Source organism: Cydia pomonella, chromosome 9, assembly GCF_033807575.1.
Source record: "Cydia pomonella isolate Wapato2018A chromosome 9, ilCydPomo1, whole genome shotgun sequence".
Taxonomy (NCBI): Eukaryota; Metazoa; Arthropoda; class Insecta; order Lepidoptera; family Tortricidae; genus Cydia; species Cydia pomonella.
In genome coordinates, this window is record NC_084711.1 from 9,030,052 (window position 1) to 9,048,913 (window position 18,862).

Genomic DNA, 18,862 nt, shown 5'->3' on the forward strand with positions numbered 1-18,862 from the left:
TAAAATTTGTTTTGCTGCGCCGCCGTAAGCAATTTGACATATCTGATATAAAAGTGGCATGCCAAAATCGGACAACGAGAGGGAGATTCCAGCCCTCGAGAACCCACAACGGCCAGGAGGAGTTGAAGGTACAGAAGGGTTGAATTCGGAAATGACAATGGTTAATTGTTTAGTAATGAACCGAAAGGCCGGAGGGCGATATGCAGGACAGCAGAGCTCAGACACGTACAAAAGGTGACGGATCACAATAATGAGCTTCAAGGCCCTAGGTGGCAGTTAAAGCCCGAAATGTGCAGTCTAACGCCAATTTCCGATTTATTGCACAGCTATAATATGATGACTCTAAAACTGCATACGGCTGAAGGCCGAAAACATCCAAGCAAGTCGCACTTTCAAGCGATGCCAAAGGTTGAGTAGCAAGATATTCGAGATCATATTTATTAATGTCCAGGTTATGCTCTCCTGCAGCTTGGCCTTGCAGGTTTGGAAACGCTCCTCAATCAGACAGTTGGGCCTTAGGCCGTTTGTCCGATTCCAAGTTATGATCTCTCGTAGCTCAACCTTTGGCCTCACACGGCAGTCCTTCTGTCCTTCGTGGAGCTTAGCCTTCGGCTATACGTTGTAAAACACTTGGTTTTTGTTTGTAACTCGGCCTTTGGCCACGCATAAATGCATACTGCAGGAAAGTTAAAGATCTTACTGAAACACTAAGCAAAGCTTGGTTTTCGGTCTCGCTTACACTTGGCTATTGGTTCAATTCCAAGTTATGCTCTTCTGCAGCTCGGCTTTAGACTCGCAGGAAACTCCACATTCCAGACTGCCGGCCCTATATTTGCGGAACTTAGCCGTCGGCTTCGCTCACTCTACGTGTTCGATTCCAAGGACTGATTTCCTGCAGCTCGGTCTTCGGCTTCGCACGGGATGCCATCGAGATTGGACGCTTCGGATCTTGTGTCCTAGTTGAAGCTCGACTTCCTGCCTCGCTTCTCGCTTACACAACGTTTAACACTAAGGCATGGGCATCAGTTCATGACCGAGCTCCATTCTCTTGAAGCTCGGCCTTTGGACCGTCTACAAGGCGTGTCCCCGAAACGGCGTACTAATAGAGGCAAAACAGTTGTGTCAACTAGTTGAGTCTGTTACACAAAACGTTTCGTTCGTTGACGAACGAAGAACGTTTTATCAACTAGTTCGTTGAATCAACAACCACGACTATTTTATACCCAACCAAATTTTTGGTAGGCATACTGGTTTTCAACTCTCTGGAGATAAGACGTTATTTCGCACTTCACACTACTGCTTGCTGTATCCTTCGCGGGGAGTCGGACTGTATCGAGCTGGCGGAGCAACTAATACGTCTGTACGTTCCCTCACAGACCAGAACCGAGTTCAGACCTCGTGACCGTTGTCTCCTGGAAGTCCCGGCTTCGCATACTATATCACGTAGGAATTCCCCTCTGGTTCGTTCTTTGCTCCTTTTGAATGCGCTCCTCGCATCAGTCTCTCGGTGTGATTTGTTTTCAGGCAGGCAGGCAGGTTATTGTGCGTGATGAATGTTTGTGGTTTTGTGGGATGGATGCAAGTCCTTCTACAGTTTAAAGTGTGCTAATTATTTATTTTCAGATGTTAATATAGTACACTGTGATGAATTGTATATTCTTTTAAATTTTATGTGTCTGTGTCTTTTAATTTTCGGTGTAAGTTAGCAGTGGTTTGGTTAGGTTAGTTATTTTTACTTATGCTGTTTAACTTGTTTGAAATAAATACATAAAGGCTTGCTTTCTGTACCTTAGCAATACCAAATAATCTGATGTAGCTTACCAAAAATAGTCGTTAAATTGAGGTCAATTGCTTAGAATAAATATCTAGCTCATTCTGTCAGTCCGCAATCCAGCAATATTCCATTATATACGAGTAGTAAAAAAGTAATAGATATAACTAACAGGTTAGTTACTGGAAAGAATGACCACAGTTGACCGAAATCATATCAAAATTACTTACCGTTAAATACGCCAACTTTGCAACCAGGGGGAACATTGCCCAAAACACAATTTCTAAGGCAATCTACTAATATCTAAAAAAGTTACAAAATTATGGCAACATTGATGACATTGGTAGAAAGTAAACTATACCTGTGGCAACACAGAATAGCGCGTGCACTCCTGACTTCATTCAGTAACCAGTCGGGACTTGTCGAGTACGGAGTGTATTTTTGCGGGCCAATTACTGAGAAATTTTGGAAGGGAATTGTACACCATGGCGAATACACAGGTATGTTGAATCGATTGTATGTAATGTAAAACCATGAGCTGAGTATTTTGATGCTAGGTTCGTTACTGTAACTAGTATATTACAAAAGTTATGCTGATGGGCAAAATTACCCAGTAATGTACCGTCGTATGAGTGTCAACATTGCCCGCAGTAAAAAAATGCTTAGGGTTGACACTTTTTTTTACAAACTTTTTTTTTTATTAATGTGCAAATCTTGCAATATTTGTATGTACGTACATATGTTCGGATCAAATCTTGCAAGCCATTTTTCGACCACTTTTTGGTATCCGATTGAGCTGAGATTATAGCATACTACTTCTACTACCAGTGACAATACAATCTGGTAGTGACATTCTGGTTCAACCGGGATCGTCTCCACATGAGGAATTCTTTTTTTTTTCTATGGTTAATATATAATGGAGTCGAAAACTATAGTTTCATTTTTGATTACTGGCCGTTTTTCAGAAAAAAAATTGAATAACTATTTTGACATACCACACGTTTTAACGCATTTATAGCTTAGATGCCTTAGTCTTCCGTAAAAAAGTGAAAAACGTAGAGTTGACAGCTGCCAGTTGTCAAATATTGCTTCCTCATTGGTTACAACTACGACTTTGTTTGTACGCGGTTCAGCTGTGTGTGTGACATTTGGCAACTGGCAGCTGTTAACTCGACATTTTTACTTTTTTACGACAGACTAAGGCATCTAAGCTATAAATGCGTTCAAACGTGTGTTATGTCAAAATAAATATTCAAAAAAATATTTTTACAAAACCACAAGTAATTAAAAAAGTAGCTAGAGTTCTGAAATCCATTATGTGTCTATTAAAAAAAAAAATAGTAATGGCCACTTCAGAAAACTTAAGGTAACCAATTGAAATTTGGTTGGTACATATATAGATCTCAGTTGACAATACAAGTACAGTCAACAAAAAGCACAGTCAGCGAAAAAAAGCTATTAGATTCTGCTATTAGATTTTTATATAACGTTATTGAAATAAACAACTTTGCGCCTTATTAATATTTTTTGTTTCTTACCTACCCTACCAACTTTGTGCAAATTAATGTTCAGTTTTTATTATCTTCTCAATTTTGACAACCCTAGCACTTTTAAATCGCTACACGCCGTTTGTATGAAGAAGAAAAAATGTACAGGCTAACATTGCCCACTCATTTTAATAGGAAAGTATTTCGAGCATGTATTATTATGTCGAGTAAATTTTTGAACCGATCGCCTTCATTGCCAAAATACTTTCATTGGTTTTTATGGCAACCAAATAAGGTCTATAGTTGCGCTAAAAATCACGGTGGGCAATGTTGGCTAAAAGTCCAGATAACTTTACCCGACCTCAAAATCGGTCATATGATGGAGAAAACGTTGACTAAAGTTAAATTTGCAGTTAAATTTAAATGCGCATGATCTCGGTGTTACCACAGATACATAAATATTTCCGAGGTTTCATACAAAAAACTAGAATTTTTTTAGTTTTTCCCAAAAAAGTGGGCAAAGTTGGCGTATTTAACGGTACCTAGTTAGTCAGTAGTGCGTGTTTTTTTTTTCTTTTAACAGAAGAAGGGGAATCGACACAATAATACATATATAAACAAAATCAGTGATAACAACGCTCACAAGCAATGTAATGACATTCTAAGTGGACAACCCAACTAAGGCGACTGAGCAAAACTGTGGCAAAACCCTGGTAATAATTACTGGAAACAATAATCATTTTCGCCTCGAGTGTCATAGGTATGGTCGGACGTGAAAAAAGTAAAATTTTCAGGAGAGCCAAAAAAATTGGCACTTTAGTTTGCCATTATTTCACGAACTATGTGGGCTAGACATACCAGGCTTTTTTTTATTGAGAAAGGCCTTTTTACCTTCTATTTTGGATACTTACGTAAAAACGTTGTAGTACCGTTGATACTATTTAATAGGGCGCTATTTATGCAAGAAGATTTTTCTCAATTGAACAGTAAAAGAGAGGCATAAAATCGTATTTTGACTTAATTACACTCAACTCGTTGATTATTTTAGGCATAAGGTCTTAAGCTCAGATCCGAAACGTAGTAATGTTACTAAAATTATAGGCAAAACGTCATATGTAATAAATGTGTGTCAACATTTTAGATGTATAACTAAACGCCAACCACAAAATTGAAACAATTCAAAGGAAAAATTATGGAAAAAGACGGATGTGAAAACAATGCTTTATGCTTCATTAAAATAAGGAAACTCATGAAATCCGACCTTGTGCACTTTCATCGTCTCGGAAACATGGTAGAAATTCGTAAAAAAAATAATTCACTATTTATTAGCGTTATGTTAAAATATCATTTTTGTTGGATGTTCATATCCGACGTTATGGAAGTTGTGTCGAGAATTACTTATTTCAGTCAGGAGATATCCATAAAGCAAGTTTTAAAAACTATTACTATTACTATTGTTTAGATTAAGCAACGTCCGCATTTATTTATGAAGTTATTGGGTGACGTGATGTACCTAACATAATTGGTGTGCTATAGTATTTCAATTGATTAAACTATTGTAAATATCCGAAATATACGGATCCTATGGGCCCTTGGATCCGGATCTCAAATTTGACGGATATCCGGATATTTCGGATATCCGGATCTCAAACCCTACCTACAATGTAACCTGATTCTTACATACAATAAAAACTTTGAACTTCGTAAGGTATTTCTGTTATATTTATGTGTATTTGATATATACTACTCAGGATACGATGTGTAATTGAACAATGGTAGATGTTGCGTATTAGACAATTCTCAGTGTTTGGAATTCACACACGTCACAAATTTGATTTCAAGTTACCGAAAGAAAGGCCCGTTCCTGCTGCGATTTCAATCCAATACAAATTGTACCTATCAACTTTAATTTCTCATTCGAGATTTAACCTCAATTCTTTCAATTATGTTACAGAATATGCACCTGATAATTAATTGATTCGTTTACTCTTGAACCAGATTGCATTTGATATTCACCTTGAATGTATTTAGATAAAGAAAACAAACCATTAACTACATTGCATACCAAACGTGCTTATAAATACGCCGTTTTTACCGTTTATCTTTACAACAGTAATGTTAGACGATGCGCGGATTCTTAATTACAAAGTAAAATATAACCAGTCTAGCAGCGTGAAAGTGCATCTTCTTGCGTATTTACGAACATACTGGAATAATTGTTTTAAAGTAACTGCTTCCCTGTCAGCTAACAGCTGGAATCTATTCCTAAAAATAAACAAACAATATAGTAATGGTAAACGACAGTTGCAGTTGTTTGTTTTGCTGCATAGTTCAAATTTCCCTCTTGCCGTTGGAGACATCCAGTCGCGTACCTGTCTGGCGAGCGGCAATCGTTACCGTCCGGCGCGCCGGTCTGCATCGGCAGGCATGCGCACTCCGCTAGTTTATCTGAGTAGGAAATGAGGACCGAGGCATGGAAGCGCGTTCTCGGTGCCGCGACGGCGAGGAGTCCCCGGCCGCTGCCGCGCCGCCGCGCCGCCCTCACCCGACACCCGCAGTCCACTCGCCGCGCCGGCTCAGCGCGCTACACGCTAACCGCAACATGGTGAGTCATACCTATTACGTGCGAAAACTATTCATTTACGGCGACCTTTCAAGTGTATCTACACAGGCGCAACGGATTTATAACCTACTTGATCTACTTACCGAGCGAGATTCGTCATAATCACGATGTTGAGAGCTAACGAGCTTGACTTTTAAACCAATTACCGAAGAGCTAAATTGCAAGCGAATAAAGAAGTATTGTTAATTTGAATTAAACATTGGTTACAACCTATTTCAGGTAATGGACAACCGAATGAATGAAGAAAATAAAAACGACAACAACTCTTCCATATTTATAATTAACTTTCAGTATGGGGATGTTGTAAACTATTCTTTGGTTTTAGTTAAAGGAATAATAACCAGGGGAAATTCAAACAATAATGATAAAATACTATGCACTGTTACAAATGGTGGAGTTCAAAATAAGTCAGAATGGATAATATACAACGGAGAGTTCAAAGCGTTAATTGAATTGAATAAAGGCGAGAATATAATTGATTTTGAATATACCGGACAGCAGCGTAAAACCTTACTACTCGATTATACACCAAGAAGAACAAATTTAAGAGTAACACCAGTTTACATAATTTGCCAAGGACACGATGGCTATTTCCAAAGTCCACCTAATGTCGACAATTCCGTAGAAAGTGCTTGTTTACGCATAGCAATTGGAGCTAAGCTGATTCAAAGTCTAACTGCAGAAAAACTTTTTGAAAGTGGATTCGGAAGAAAAACATTCCAGCTCGAACACGAAGTCAACCCAAAAAGTCCAGAATGCATTGTGTTCCGAAGCAACCTAAACGTAAACAAGGCGAGAAAAATGAAACAAGCCGATTTATGGGCTCATTTTGGCAGAGAGCTTATGTTATCTGATTTAGGCAGTAATGAGAGAAAATTTCTAGCATTTATATCATGCACGAGGTTCAAGGGCACTGACTTAGACAAGCCAATGACTCATGATGAGATCGTTTCATTGACGGAAGCCTATGCAGCACTTGGTGGTGGAGGTTTAGCTTTGTTCGGAACCGCTTGCTTGTACACTTGGCCGACGACTGCGGACGAAATCATTTCAAAGTTCCAAGATACCTCTCCTGTAAACACACGTCGTTTTATGGACGACAGCGGATATCGAGGCTCACTTGGAGCTTGTTTTGCTACGACCCTGGGCTCGGTGTTTCATGAACTAGGACATACGTTTGATCTCGGTCATACAAAAGACGGTATCATGGGCAGAGGATTTGACCACATTGACAGAGTTTTTACAGTAGGTGAGAAAAAATCTGTATTATCAAAAGACAATATGAACAACTTTGGAAAACCTGTTCAACATTCAACAGTTTCCCTTCAGCGTAATATAAGTGTTACAATGAACGTGGCTGAACCGCTCCGAGTATTAGGACCAAGAAGCAAAACAACGTTAGGAAATTTTGCGGCAATGTCAAAATCTGATATTATCCGGAGAAGTCCCAATGTCACGCCTATAACAAGGCCATCTAGTGTGTACTCCAATATATCAAACAGGATGACCGACTCCAGAAAAAATGTCAATCGGACAAATGGAAATGATTCTATTTTTTGGACAAGAAATTGCGCTGTGCTTTTATCATACCACAGATGGTTTAACAACGAGTACGGTAGAGAAAGGCAGGCAATAACTAGATATCTTAAATTTGACAAAAACAAAATGATGATAATATCTACGGCAGGAATAAGAATAGTAGAAGTGAGAGATGAATCAAATGGAATGGTGTTAGATTCATATGAATTTACAGATCTTTTACCCGAAAAGAGATTTTTGGTGCCTTTTACCTTTTCACCTAAAAGTAAAGTTTTGACTATAGTGGTTGAAGATGATTTGGGAAACGTGCTAAAACAAACACTTTCTTCTTATTAAGCTTTAGCAGAAGTACCTATTGAAGAGTTATCATGTTTGACAATAAGTGAAGAAGAAAGATAATATAAAAAATATTTTAAATAGAATCAAAATATATCTATTATAAAAAAAAATTAAATATTAATAAAATAAGTAAATTGTGCGTCAAGTGTCTCATTGGATCATCATAGGTACGTACCGACATTTTATGTTTTTTATGTTCCGCATTAATAAAGATAAATTAATTAAGTATATCCAGATAGATGACCAGACCCATGTCACGCATTGACTTTGAAGAGATAAAAACATGGCGTACACTTTCATAGTGGAGACATAGCCGGTCAAACAAATTTGTCAGTAGAAAAAGGCGCAAATTTCATAATAGTGGGACTCTTTGCCCCTTCATTTTTAAAATTTGCCGCTTTTTTCTTCTGACGGAAATTTCTTGACAAACTATAGTATTATTGGTGGTGGAAGCGGAAGTCAAAGTGACTTACAAAATATACCCAACTGGTAGTAATGTAACTATCTAAAATAATGTCGCCTTAACTAACTTTTGTACGGAGGCCAATTTTTATTACATATTAACTTGTCTCAGGTACTTTTCTTTATGTGGATAATCAACATGAAATCTTAAATGTAAAATAAATAAATAACTTATAGTTTTAATAAAAGAGAAAACTGCGTTTATTGTTAAAATCTAATCCTGAAATGCAATGTTATGATTAGAAAACTGAGAAACGGAATGTTTCAAACCTTTCAAACAGGTTTTATCGACGAGACGTCAAAATGAAATAAAATTAGTAAACACCATTTAAACGTCTATGTCAATCTACATACCTAACAGATTAACCTCAAAATTTTTGAAATAGTTGGAAAAAGTAATAATGAAGTACGTTAGAGATACGAAGCAAATCTACTTAATTTAGTTTGACTTTGTATTCTTGTGCTATGTAGCGTTTTTTATTGTTCTGAATACCTTTAGTACTAATAGGTTAATAAGTGCTCTAATTTGGTCCACAGATTTTTAGTCGTAGATTGGACTACATCAGCAAGATAACGATTTTACTGTGAAGATGGCTAGCAGTACCACACCAGAAAATAACAGCTTTCTCGAGAAAGTAAAGGATTTCCCACCAATTATTGATGGCAAAATTAATGCAGTAAAATTTATTGAATCAACTCTGGGCTTGTTATGGGTTGTTGGTAAGTTACATTAAACCTAACCCTAAAAACGCCACCCACTATTAGCTATCTTACCTATGCTTTTTTTCTCCTTTTATACTTTCTCTTTTCTTTTGTTTATACTCAAAATTTCTACTTACAGAGAGCCTTGGTAAAATTTTTGCTCCAGTTAAATATGACATGGAAGGAAATATTGATGTAAGCATGATGTAGATTTTGTTTATGTTTTTGACATACTTGACCTCAATTTATTTCATAATAATTCTTTGCCAACTTAATAATTGAATGTAGATGATGTATTTTAAACTTATTTATTATAGAAAATCAAGAAATTGGACCCAAAAGAAAGCTCCTGTTTACTTGAATTATTAAATAGAGAATGTTTACAATCACAAGGCAAACCCGTAGCAACTGAGGGATTGTTATGGCTTAATAGGTGAGATATATTTTAATTAAAAAATGTTAATCCTTTAAAGGTCACTATCTGTATTGTAAAGCAAAACTAACCACTTGATATTATTATTTTTTGAAAATTTTTCTTACATCTTTAGGGCTATGAGATGGCAATGACACTTGAATTGTGGATTTTGTATAATTTAATATACTTATTAAAAGTTTAAAAACTTTTAATAATGTTTTCTTATTGTTATTATTTGAATAAAATCTATTATTAGTAAAGCGCACAGATTCTGGTATAAAGGGTACTTACATTTATTTTTACAGATCACTTTTTTTCTTCGAAATTGTGTTTCAAGAAATGATACACTTGATTGAGGAAAACAATTTGGATATAAATATGAGGAAAATATATACCATTGCATATGAGGGGTCTGTTAAGAAATATCACAACTGGGTTACTCAACAAATATTTGCAGTAAGTATTAACTTTATAATTTATACATATATCAATTGCCATTTATTTACATAATACTAGTTGATTTTGGCATAAAAATATATTTGAGGGCTAAACAATGAAACCCAATAAGTCTAGATATTTGTGAAGCTTTCAACCAAATGGTACCACATTGTTGGTTTAATAAGTTGATTTCAAATTGATGCTTAATGGAAATAGCGCCTTATTAGCAACCAACAATAAGTGTCTTTGTGGTTGAGAATGGCACATTTTTCATTTAAATCAACATGTCCCATATAGTTTCAATTTGGTGACTTATCTGGTTAGACTGCTCAGCCCTCAACCTCGCATTGCCATATAAACTCTTTTAATATTGCAAGCCTGGAAGATCTCTAGTGGTAGCAACTATTTGTGTAACAGTAATTTTGTTTATTAGGACTGGTTTATTCCAGGCTTATTTAATATGTATTTAGTTTGACAACCAGCCTGGCCTAGTGGGTAGTGACCCTGCCTGAACAAATCCCGGTAAGGGCATTTATTTGTGTGATGAGCATGAATATTTTGTTCCTGAGTCTTGGGTGTTTTCTATGCATTTAAGTATTTATACATATTTATATATTATATACATATATCATTGTTAGAATTACATCATCATATATGTATATCATTGTCCGAGTACCCACAACACAAGCCTTCTTGAACTTACTATGGGGCTTATTGTTAGTCAATTTGTGTAACAATGTCCTATAATATTTATTTTTTTATTATTTAGTTTGTGCCTTCTCACAGTGTAACTAATGCTATGCTGTCAACTTAAGAGGGACGTACACCACATGATTGTCGAGAAAATGTTAAACGCTTCTAAATATATTTAAATCATTAGTTTTTTCAAATCTTGCAATACTTTTTTTAAGCGAAACCTATAAACCTATAATATATTATGCAGAAGCGTTCAAAATCAAAGTGATTTGTTAAGATTTAGTTAGTGGAAAACATTTTCTCCCAAAATGGATTTTTTTAGCAAAAGCACCGTTATTTCGCTAGGATAGCAAAGCCCCTCCTTCCCTCTTAATATGAAACTTGCAGAATTGGTAGGAATTTTATAAATGGGATTGTATGGAGTGACTTGACCTTATATAACTTATTTTATTTAAGAATCATACCCAAATTTATGAATAAATCTTTAACATTGGAAAGTATTTTATATACTTACAACAAACAAACCAGATTTTAATGAATACCCAAATGGTTGTTAAAAGCATTGTTTAATTTTTCACAGCTAATTTGCCGGTTGGCTCCTACACTTCATCAACTGTTGAAATCATTTGGAGTGGACACCAACAATATAGGATCATTTAAAACCAGGCTCACAAGTTTTAACATAACATTACATTTAGTGAGGTGTAAAATTGATGATTTTTATAAAGATAATAATTTATTTTGTTAATAATAATACTTAAAGTATTTTAATAAGGCGCCATATTTATTATCCGATTAGCAATAGCATTTGTATATACCATCAAGTATATTTTAAGATTGAATAATATATAGTGCATAGTCTGTCATAATTAATAAAAGCAAAGGCTAAACTGTATTGAAACATGTCTTTGTTTAGTATTTATTTATAAACGTTAAAGCTGTTTAATTGTTTTTATTTTATGTAGTTGCAGCTTAAATGGCCTTTGAGATATTATGCTAACTATGCCATAATATTGCTTTACCAAAAACAGTAACAAAGACAAAATAAGGAATTCAGTGCCTTGATGGGTATTGTTCATAGTCTCCATTAGGTACCAAAAAATTTGAAGTAAAACAATTGACTAAGTACTTAGTTGTGATATATCATTAACATCACAAAGGTCTGAAACCTCGTAGAGTCAGACCAAGCTAAGTTAGCAGCGATTTTGATAGCCCAGCCAGTGCAAGTGTTATTTTGTTATGACGTTTACTTAACACTTGCACCGGCTGGGCGATCAAAATTGCTGCCAACTTAGCTTTGTCTGACTTTATTATTTTTAAAATTCTTGTTTTTTAATAAGGTTTTGTCTATTACTAATTTTGAAGTATAAAGGAGGCATAATTGACATGTTATTAGTATGTAAATTACTCTAAAAACACATATGGCATAAATGTTTTTGTGTGGCCTAACATAAAATTTTCCAATATAAGCAGTTTATAAACATCTTGTATAATTCTTTAGACCAGGAATCTCCAATCTTTATGATGTTTCCCTTTTTGTTGGCCGGATTGTATGGATTTTGGTACTTGTCACAAGTTAAGTTGGCAGGCTCCAGATCTGGCCCACGGGCCATAGTTTGGAGACAGCCACTTTATTAGCTTTATAATGTAAAACTAGTAAAGTTAAAGTTGAAAATGAAATTGTACTTACCAACCCTAGAGAAGGATGCATGAAGTTAAGTGTTTAGAGATTTTTACTCATTACTAAATCAAAATTTGAATGACATATGTAACGGGTCATGGGAGAGGCATATTTACCTTAGGGCCAAGGGGCCCTGGACCCGGGGCGGGGCAGGCTTCAAGTTTTTAGAAGACGCCGAAAAAAAAAGTATAATATGCGCTTATTATATGGGACGGTCCAGGGCGCCAAATATTAAAATACGCCCCTGGGTCATGGACTCAAACACAGAATTAAAATTGTATGTAAGAAAATATTATATAGCAGACCATCACAATTGCTTAGCATAACTGTTATATAGTTTATTTATTTATTTATTTACACTTAGAAGAAAGCAAAGAATCATGTGTGTTTTCAATCTAATAATTTTTCTTAGAAATAATAAAGTCACTGTGGTGGTGTGGTCATAGCAACCCAACAGTATTAAATTCTAGCCATATTTGAGTCACAAAGAGTCCTATAAAATATGGCTCAGTGTAACTTTGTTCTACCTATAGCAAATACATACATAGAACTTGTTTATTATTTACAAAAGAATACTTAATTGTAACTCTATAACTCTGTAACAGCCTCAGAAAGTGGGGTGCTTAGACGTTGGTTAGGTCATACTGAGCAACTTTTACTATGAGATCAACCCTGAAATCGCGATAAAAAAAATGACTCTCCCATACAAGATATCAACATCATTACGAAGGTTGGTCCCATAGTAAAAGTTGCCCACTCTCAGCGGCTGGTGTATAAGTATATAGAGCAGTTAAAACAATCGAAAACTGTTTGATTGAGATGCTTATGCACAAAGCATTTCATGAGTTCAGGTTAAATGAAATGTAAAAATTCTGATATAGAACTATTTGAACATTTCTAAATTTATGGTCTCAGAAATCCATTGAATTTGGTTGGATTGCAGAAGTAAATAAATTTACCTATAAGTATGTAATCTATGTTAAATTGAGAACAATAACCCAATTTTAAGCAGTATGACGTGTGACCTCAGTCTGTTTAGGATAAACTATCAAAATATTTCATTGGCCCCTATTCTTGGGCCATCATTAATATAGTTCACCCTAAGAATGAATAAAATATGCTGCTAAATTCTTTTTTTTGCAAGCTGTGATGTGTGTGTGCTGTGTAAGATGATTTTGTTTAAGAATAAATTATTTATTTTTAATTGTGTCACATTTATTTATTTCATCTTACCAAGAGGGAAGAAAATAATGTTAACAGTCTCAATTTTTGTGTGTCAAGTAAATACTTTTTGCTAAACATGATGCCTTTTTCAAAGCTATGAAACTAAAAACGACTTCAGCTACAGTCAGCAAGTATAATGTTGTATGAAGAACAAGTTCTGTCGGAGTACTTAGAAGGTAAGGATTAAAAAGAAAGAAACTAACAAGAGGCAACTGCATGAGTACTGACAGCATCAAGAAGCCCGCAAGTTCTGGCACCTGAAAGGGGCCAAAAATAATGTTTTTAGTTAAAAGCCAAAAGGGTGCAAACAATTTTTATGTAGGGTGTAAATAGGTTAGAATACTTATAAATGATCTAAACTCTGGACCCAATTTTTGAAATGTTACTTAACACATTCACTGCCGGGAACCCACCTGGTGGGCGCTCATGAACTTTGTTCAGATGCCGGACAACCCGATGGGCGGGTTTTGTACGCAGGTATAGACCACTGGTTTCTGGGGTAGTGCACCGTTTTTTGTCTGGCAGTGAATGTGTTGTGAACCCCACACAAGCGTTGGCGTCTAGTCAACTCTATGGCTGCTGCTTGACGCTCTGTTGGCACAACAATGCCATTTTTCTTAGCGCTGACTAGACGCCAACACTGGAAAGACACTAGTGTGGAGTGGCACTAAGATGTACTATGATATGACAATAATAAAATTTTAACTTTTTCACCTTATTTACATAGATTAAAAAGAAAGTTAGATGTACACTCTTAAGACTGGCTGTATTTTTCAGTCTTATTTCACCAGAGAGAACATCTATGTCAAAAGTCCACCATGTTTAGGCTGCATTCCACCAGAGATGTGTGAGGATGTACCAATAGAATCACTACATGCCGAGTGAGGAAAACGAATTAAGTCATTCTATTGGTTCTTAACAAACCCATCCCTCGCTACGCTTCCTCACATATTTCTTGCCTTAGGGTGTAATGTTTACTTTGCCTAGCAGTAGAATAAACTACTGGAACAAATTTATCAACAACTTACCCGGCAAGACAGGTTCCCATACTGGCCTAGATATAATCTTGCAGACTCTATAACAACCAGCAGCGTGTAAACTGTTAAAGATAAGTATCTAGTCAGATGTCCCAGTAAATCCAACTGTAAATAAAGAAAACTATCCATTATATAATATAAACTGTAAAATGAAGTAGGATTTTTCTAATTTGAAAAACAGCCAAGTTCGATTCAACAATACCTTAACATAAAGGAAGAATCCCACAACCGGTACCCAGACTAGGTAAAGGTACACATTTATGAATAAACATTTCTGCAATTGAAGCATTGAATTCATCAGTAAAAATTACATGTTACAATTGAATTATAAAAATCAATCTTTTCGTATCCAATCGCAACGCAAGGGCCAACAAAGTACTTAAATGAAAAATCAAAACAAAATCTACACGCGCCAAACTACAATCAGAATGTGACATTGAAATGTTTTGTTTTGTCAAATCAAATGCATGGACGGAGTTATAAAGTGGAGGGCGCTGTCACTTTTATGCCATACTAAATTGAACCTTATTGTTAAGATAGAAAGGTCTTCGTACCAGACTAGAGAAAACAGTCCACTTGAGATAGCAAATCTCACTCGTGTGCGAGTGATAAAAATGTTAGTCGCTAATGTTAAAAAGATGCCATCGCACAGACTGGTACTTGACCCTAAAAGTTGGCCAAAAATATTTTTAAGTTCCAATGGCCTCTTAACCATTTGTTATTTAGGTTTTAGCGTTAAGAAGGTAAAAAAAAGACATTAAGTATTACTTTCATCTTTTATTGGTCATTTTCTTCAAAGCTTAGATTGGCAATGTCACTTTCTATCAATGAATTCAGGACATCAGCAGAAAGTGGGTGTTTTTTTTTTATTTTTCCTGGTTCTCATGCCTGTCAGGTCAGGATCAGATTGTTGTGCGTTGTAGGCTACCCGGGAAAACTTCCGTGTATAGTTCTGTCCGACTTACGGAGAAAAAAAATCACCAAAAATAGAGGGGTGCATTGGGGTGGCTATTTTGGACTTTATATTATTAAGGAAAGTCTATTCTATAACATACCATTCAAATGTTTGCTGGGAAATGCTTGGAAACTAATTGAAACTTCCAATGTTCTTGAAAAACTTGTCTTTTCATATAAAATTTCCCGGTACTCACTTCTCAAGGGTATTAATAAAGAAAATCAATTAATTTTTAAGTAAAATTTAGTGTTAAATAAAATACATACCTGGTTCTTCATAATCCATATTAAAAACCAACACAAAACTGGCCGATCAAGGAAGAACAAATATTTGAAAACAATGAAATTTTGAGCGCATCGAACAATCACGCGGACACTTTCGGCGAACGGTAACTGTCTGTGCATCGTGGTAGTTGTGGTAATTGTAGCAAAATTGCTACATAATCAACATCTGTCGGTTTATTTTTGAACTTCTCCAGTGACTTGCTCAGTTTTCTTTCTGTTGTCTCTCTTTGCGGTTTCATAATTCGGGCGTTGATGATTAGATGGCGCTGTATCACATTGGTCGTTGAAGCAGTTTGTTTTTCCTTTTGGCCTTTTTTGAATGTGATTTATGGCAGGCTGAAAATAGAATGTAACTTGTTTTTGAATAAAAACTGGAAGGTTTTCGAAAGATGGAATTGAGGTTTTTGTTTTGGAAAAAAAGGGAGAAAAAGATTTGAGGTGAAGAGCGAAGTCAAGTTTTGTTGATTGTTGGCCATTTTCGGTGTTGTTCCCCTTCGAAACCCGGAGGCTGGCGTTTCATTCAGTCCTGGCCACGTGAATTCACCAGCAACAACTTGTGCGGTGGCGTGTGGCGTGTTTGCCGCCAAAGCTCAGAGCACGTATTTTTTTGGCTCTCCTGTCGATTTCCAAATTTCGGGAGGGCTTCAACGAGACCACCAGCTTAGGACCCGGGCCCGTTTAACACGAGGCTCGCCAGGTGATATCGACTTAACCTATTCGAGACGGATTTAAGTTTATATCGATATACATTCTAATTTTTTTTTTAATTCTGATTTGCCTTCTCCAAATTGTTAACCATTTATTGTTTTTATTACGCTCCTTTTTTTACTTTTGTTAAATTCCTGTAGATGTCTGCAACCCGCATTTTCCTTAAATTATTTATTTTCTAAATTCTAAAACTGCTCCAATAGTCGAGCCATTCCTTTTTTTCGGCATGAAAGCTAGGTTTCCTTCATACACTTTTTTTTTCTCAATCATCACTCCATTTCATTCGCCTCATTAAACATTTTTTTCCCTCAGTCAATTTTCACCCGACTTTTTTTATTTCTATATTTCAATAGCCTTTATGCGGAGAGCAGGGATCGTCTTAATATTGTTTAGGACACTGTTTAAATTGTGTTCCGGGTTTTATCTTTAGATTTCTCAGTAATAATATTTGGTAAATATATAGGGTAAAAGGTTCGTCAATGGACAAGTGTTATATTTTTTGCATAAATGTTTAAAATTATACGTATTCTGCAAAAGTGATTGTTTTACTGCACAATATACTACTGAAATAAAATATATTCTTATACGAAACACATATTTATTCCAAATTCAAATTCCTAATTATTCATTGTGATTAATTAAAAAATAAATAGAATAGGGTTGTTTCCATCTACAAATCTTAGGGCAGAATTGTATCCCAATAAATTCTTTTGGATTATAAGAACATGTTAAACTACTTTTAGGGGATCTGTAATGACCATATTTTTGTAAATATTGAATTTAAAATATCTTTTGGCACGCGTCACGTGACCAAACTCGAAACGTCATTGAAGATTCTGATGACGTCACAACTCTCGGATTGACACTGTTGACAGTTAGGCGATATACAACAAATGACAAATGTCAGTTGACAGTTCGTATCTTCTACGTGTGTATGTAGTTATGTGTCAAACCGTAAACTGTGACGTCACACAATTTTCAAAGAGCGTTTTGGGCGCGAAAGCATCTGTCAAAATATATTTTGTTAATTTAACATATTTAAAGCCGTTTTTAGTATAAAAGTGGAATTTTAGGGCAACTTTTAGTTAATATAGAACGTAATACAAGCGTTTCAAAAAATTGGAAACAACCCTATTATATAACCTATAAAACTTAATCTATATCTAAAAATAAATAAAACTAATCTTAAAATCAATAATTAAAAACTATCCCCCTGCGGCATGGTGCAGTAGATTCTGGCAGCATTTCCTCGTATAATACTTATTCTCTGTGCGAGGAAGCTGCCAGCTCTACGATCACCGGTGGCGTCTGCTATTTTTTAGCTAATTCCTTAAATAGTGTAGACGCGTTCGGACCCCACGGGCTAAGGGTCTCGACGCCAAAAGGTACGAAATCATATTCGGGGCGGCGACCCCTATATTTGGTCTTTTTTTATTTTTCGGCCGCCTTTGCCGTCGCGTCGCCTTTTGAGGTTGTGCCGTGGAGATGAGACGGGGCTAGGGCATGGCTAGGGTGTTAACGCATGTGGCGTCCCAAGCCAGCACCCGTCCCATCCCACGGAATTAGTGACAATCCGTCCGGTCTCACCATCGTCTCTTTTAAAATACCAGCAGGCTATTCTTATACTATTTTAGTGCTATATATTATTCAAAGTACGGTTGTAACATGGCAAACCTGCATGGTGCAGCCACCGCGCGCACTGGCCGGTAATAAAAAAATATGCCCTTTTCGCTCGTCTTTTGTTTTTCTTCGGGTGAAATTTACTCGACAATTTGAAGGCGAGTCGCACGACTCAAATAACATTTATCTAATGTTATTCAAGCTTAAACGCTATATTATTATATAAAAAAGATTTCTTACTTAATGGGCTGCCCCCTAACGCAGGTAAAGATTGTATATATGTATAATAGTTTTAAGTTCTGCTTGTGTTTTAACCTAATCCGAGTCTTATTTGTACGTCACTGGCTCTTGTAACCGAATGAGGCTTGGGTTAGGTTCCGACCCGACCAGGTGGAGCCTCACCACCCTGGATAGGGTGATGGCTGATGAGGCGACGATGGTGGAGGTATGGTGGGACCCCCCCACCGGATCGGGCGTGCGACGTGCACCTCAGTGTGCGACGCAGCCATGTGCAGGGCGGGACGGCCTACTAATACACGAGTGTACTGGTGGACGGAGGAGGTTGCGGTTCTTCGTCTCGTCTGCAACAGTGCGTGCCGAGCGTACACCCGGTGCAGGCGGGGACGAAGTCACACTGAGGAGGAGGAGGAGCTCCTGTACAGGGCCTTCAAACTGGCCAAGGAGACTCTTTGCAAAGCGATACCCAAAGCCAAAGAGCCGGCACATGAGGAGTTCCTGGTTACACTGGATCGGGATCCGTGGGGGCGACCGTACAAAGTTGTCCGCAATAAGTTACGCCATGCCCCTGGTATAGATTCCCTAGAACCGGGACTCCTTAATAGTATAGTGACAGGCCTATTCCCACCCAGCGTTGTGGCGGC

At 36.6% G+C, this 18,862-nt stretch overlaps 3 protein-coding genes across 4 annotated transcripts; 2 read left to right on the forward strand and 1 right to left on the reverse strand.

Moving 5' to 3' along the window:
* Positions 1 to 3,097: 3,097 nt before the first annotated feature.
* On the forward strand, positions 3,098 to 7,769 carry LOC133521281 (uncharacterized). Its single transcript, XM_061856153.1, has 2 exons — positions 3,098 to 5,863; positions 6,101 to 7,769. Exons 1-2 carry the CDS (start codon positions 5,732 to 5,734, stop codon positions 7,754 to 7,756), a joined length of 1,788 nt encoding a protein of 595 aa, XP_061712137.1. The 5' UTR covers positions 3,098 to 5,731; the 3' UTR covers positions 7,757 to 7,769.
* Positions 7,770 to 7,786: 17 nt separating this feature from the next.
* On the forward strand, positions 7,787 to 13,357 carry LOC133521284 (glycolipid transfer protein). 2 transcript variants are annotated; one of them, XM_061856158.1, is made up of 6 exons: positions 7,787 to 7,926; positions 8,759 to 8,941; positions 9,063 to 9,118; positions 9,241 to 9,356; positions 9,644 to 9,794; positions 11,053 to 13,357. In XM_061856158.1, the coding sequence occupies exons 2-6, from the start codon at positions 8,812 to 8,814 to the stop codon at positions 11,218 to 11,220; spliced, it is 621 nt and encodes a 206-aa protein (XP_061712142.1). In that variant the 5' UTR covers positions 7,787 to 7,926; positions 8,759 to 8,811; the 3' UTR covers positions 11,221 to 13,357. The 2 variants fall into 2 exon arrangements, with proteins under 2 accessions (XP_061712142.1, XP_061712143.1); XM_061856159.1 differs by lacking the exon at positions 7,787 to 7,926 and adding an exon at positions 8,416 to 8,627.
* Positions 13,344 to 14,847, reverse strand: LOC133521285 (transmembrane protein 17-like). Its single transcript, XM_061856160.1, has 3 exons — positions 14,617 to 14,847; positions 14,406 to 14,519; positions 13,344 to 13,634 (listed from the first exon to the last, which is right to left on the reverse strand). The coding sequence occupies exons 1-3, from the start codon at positions 14,710 to 14,712 to the stop codon at positions 13,416 to 13,418; spliced, it is 429 nt and encodes a 142-aa protein (XP_061712144.1). The 5' UTR covers positions 14,713 to 14,847; the 3' UTR covers positions 13,344 to 13,415.
* Between the last annotated feature and the right edge of the window lie 4,015 nt (positions 14,848 to 18,862).

Bases quoted from the DNA above. Each gene is read 5' to 3' on its own strand.
- LOC133521281 (XM_061856153.1), top strand. From the start codon at position 5,732: ATGGAAGCGCGTTCTCGGTGCCGCGACGGCGAGGAGTCCCCGGCCGCT. The intron at 5,864-6,100 runs GTGAGTCATACC...AACCTATTTCAG, and splicing joins TACACGCTAACCGCAACATG to GTAATGGACAACCGAATGAA.
- LOC133521284 (XM_061856158.1), top strand. From the start codon at position 8,812: ATGGCTAGCAGTACCACACCAGAAAATAACAGCTTTCTCGAGAAAGTA. The intron at 9,119-9,240 runs GTAAGCATGATG...TATTTATTATAG, and splicing joins ACATGGAAGGAAATATTGAT to AAAATCAAGAAATTGGACCC. The intron at 9,357-9,643 runs GTGAGATATATT...TTATTTTTACAG, and splicing joins GGATTGTTATGGCTTAATAG to ATCACTTTTTTTCTTCGAAA.
- LOC133521285 (XM_061856160.1), bottom strand. From the start codon at position 14,712: ATGAATTCAATGCTTCAATTGCAGAAATGTTTATTCATAAATGTGTAC. The intron at 14,520-14,616 runs GTATTGTTGAAT...CTTTATTTACAG, and splicing joins GATTCTTCCTTTATGTTAAG to TTGGATTTACTGGGACATCT. The intron at 13,635-14,405 runs GTAAGTTGTTGA...GGCCCCTTTCAG, and splicing joins ATGGGAACCTGTCTTGCCGG to GTGCCAGAACTTGCGGGCTT.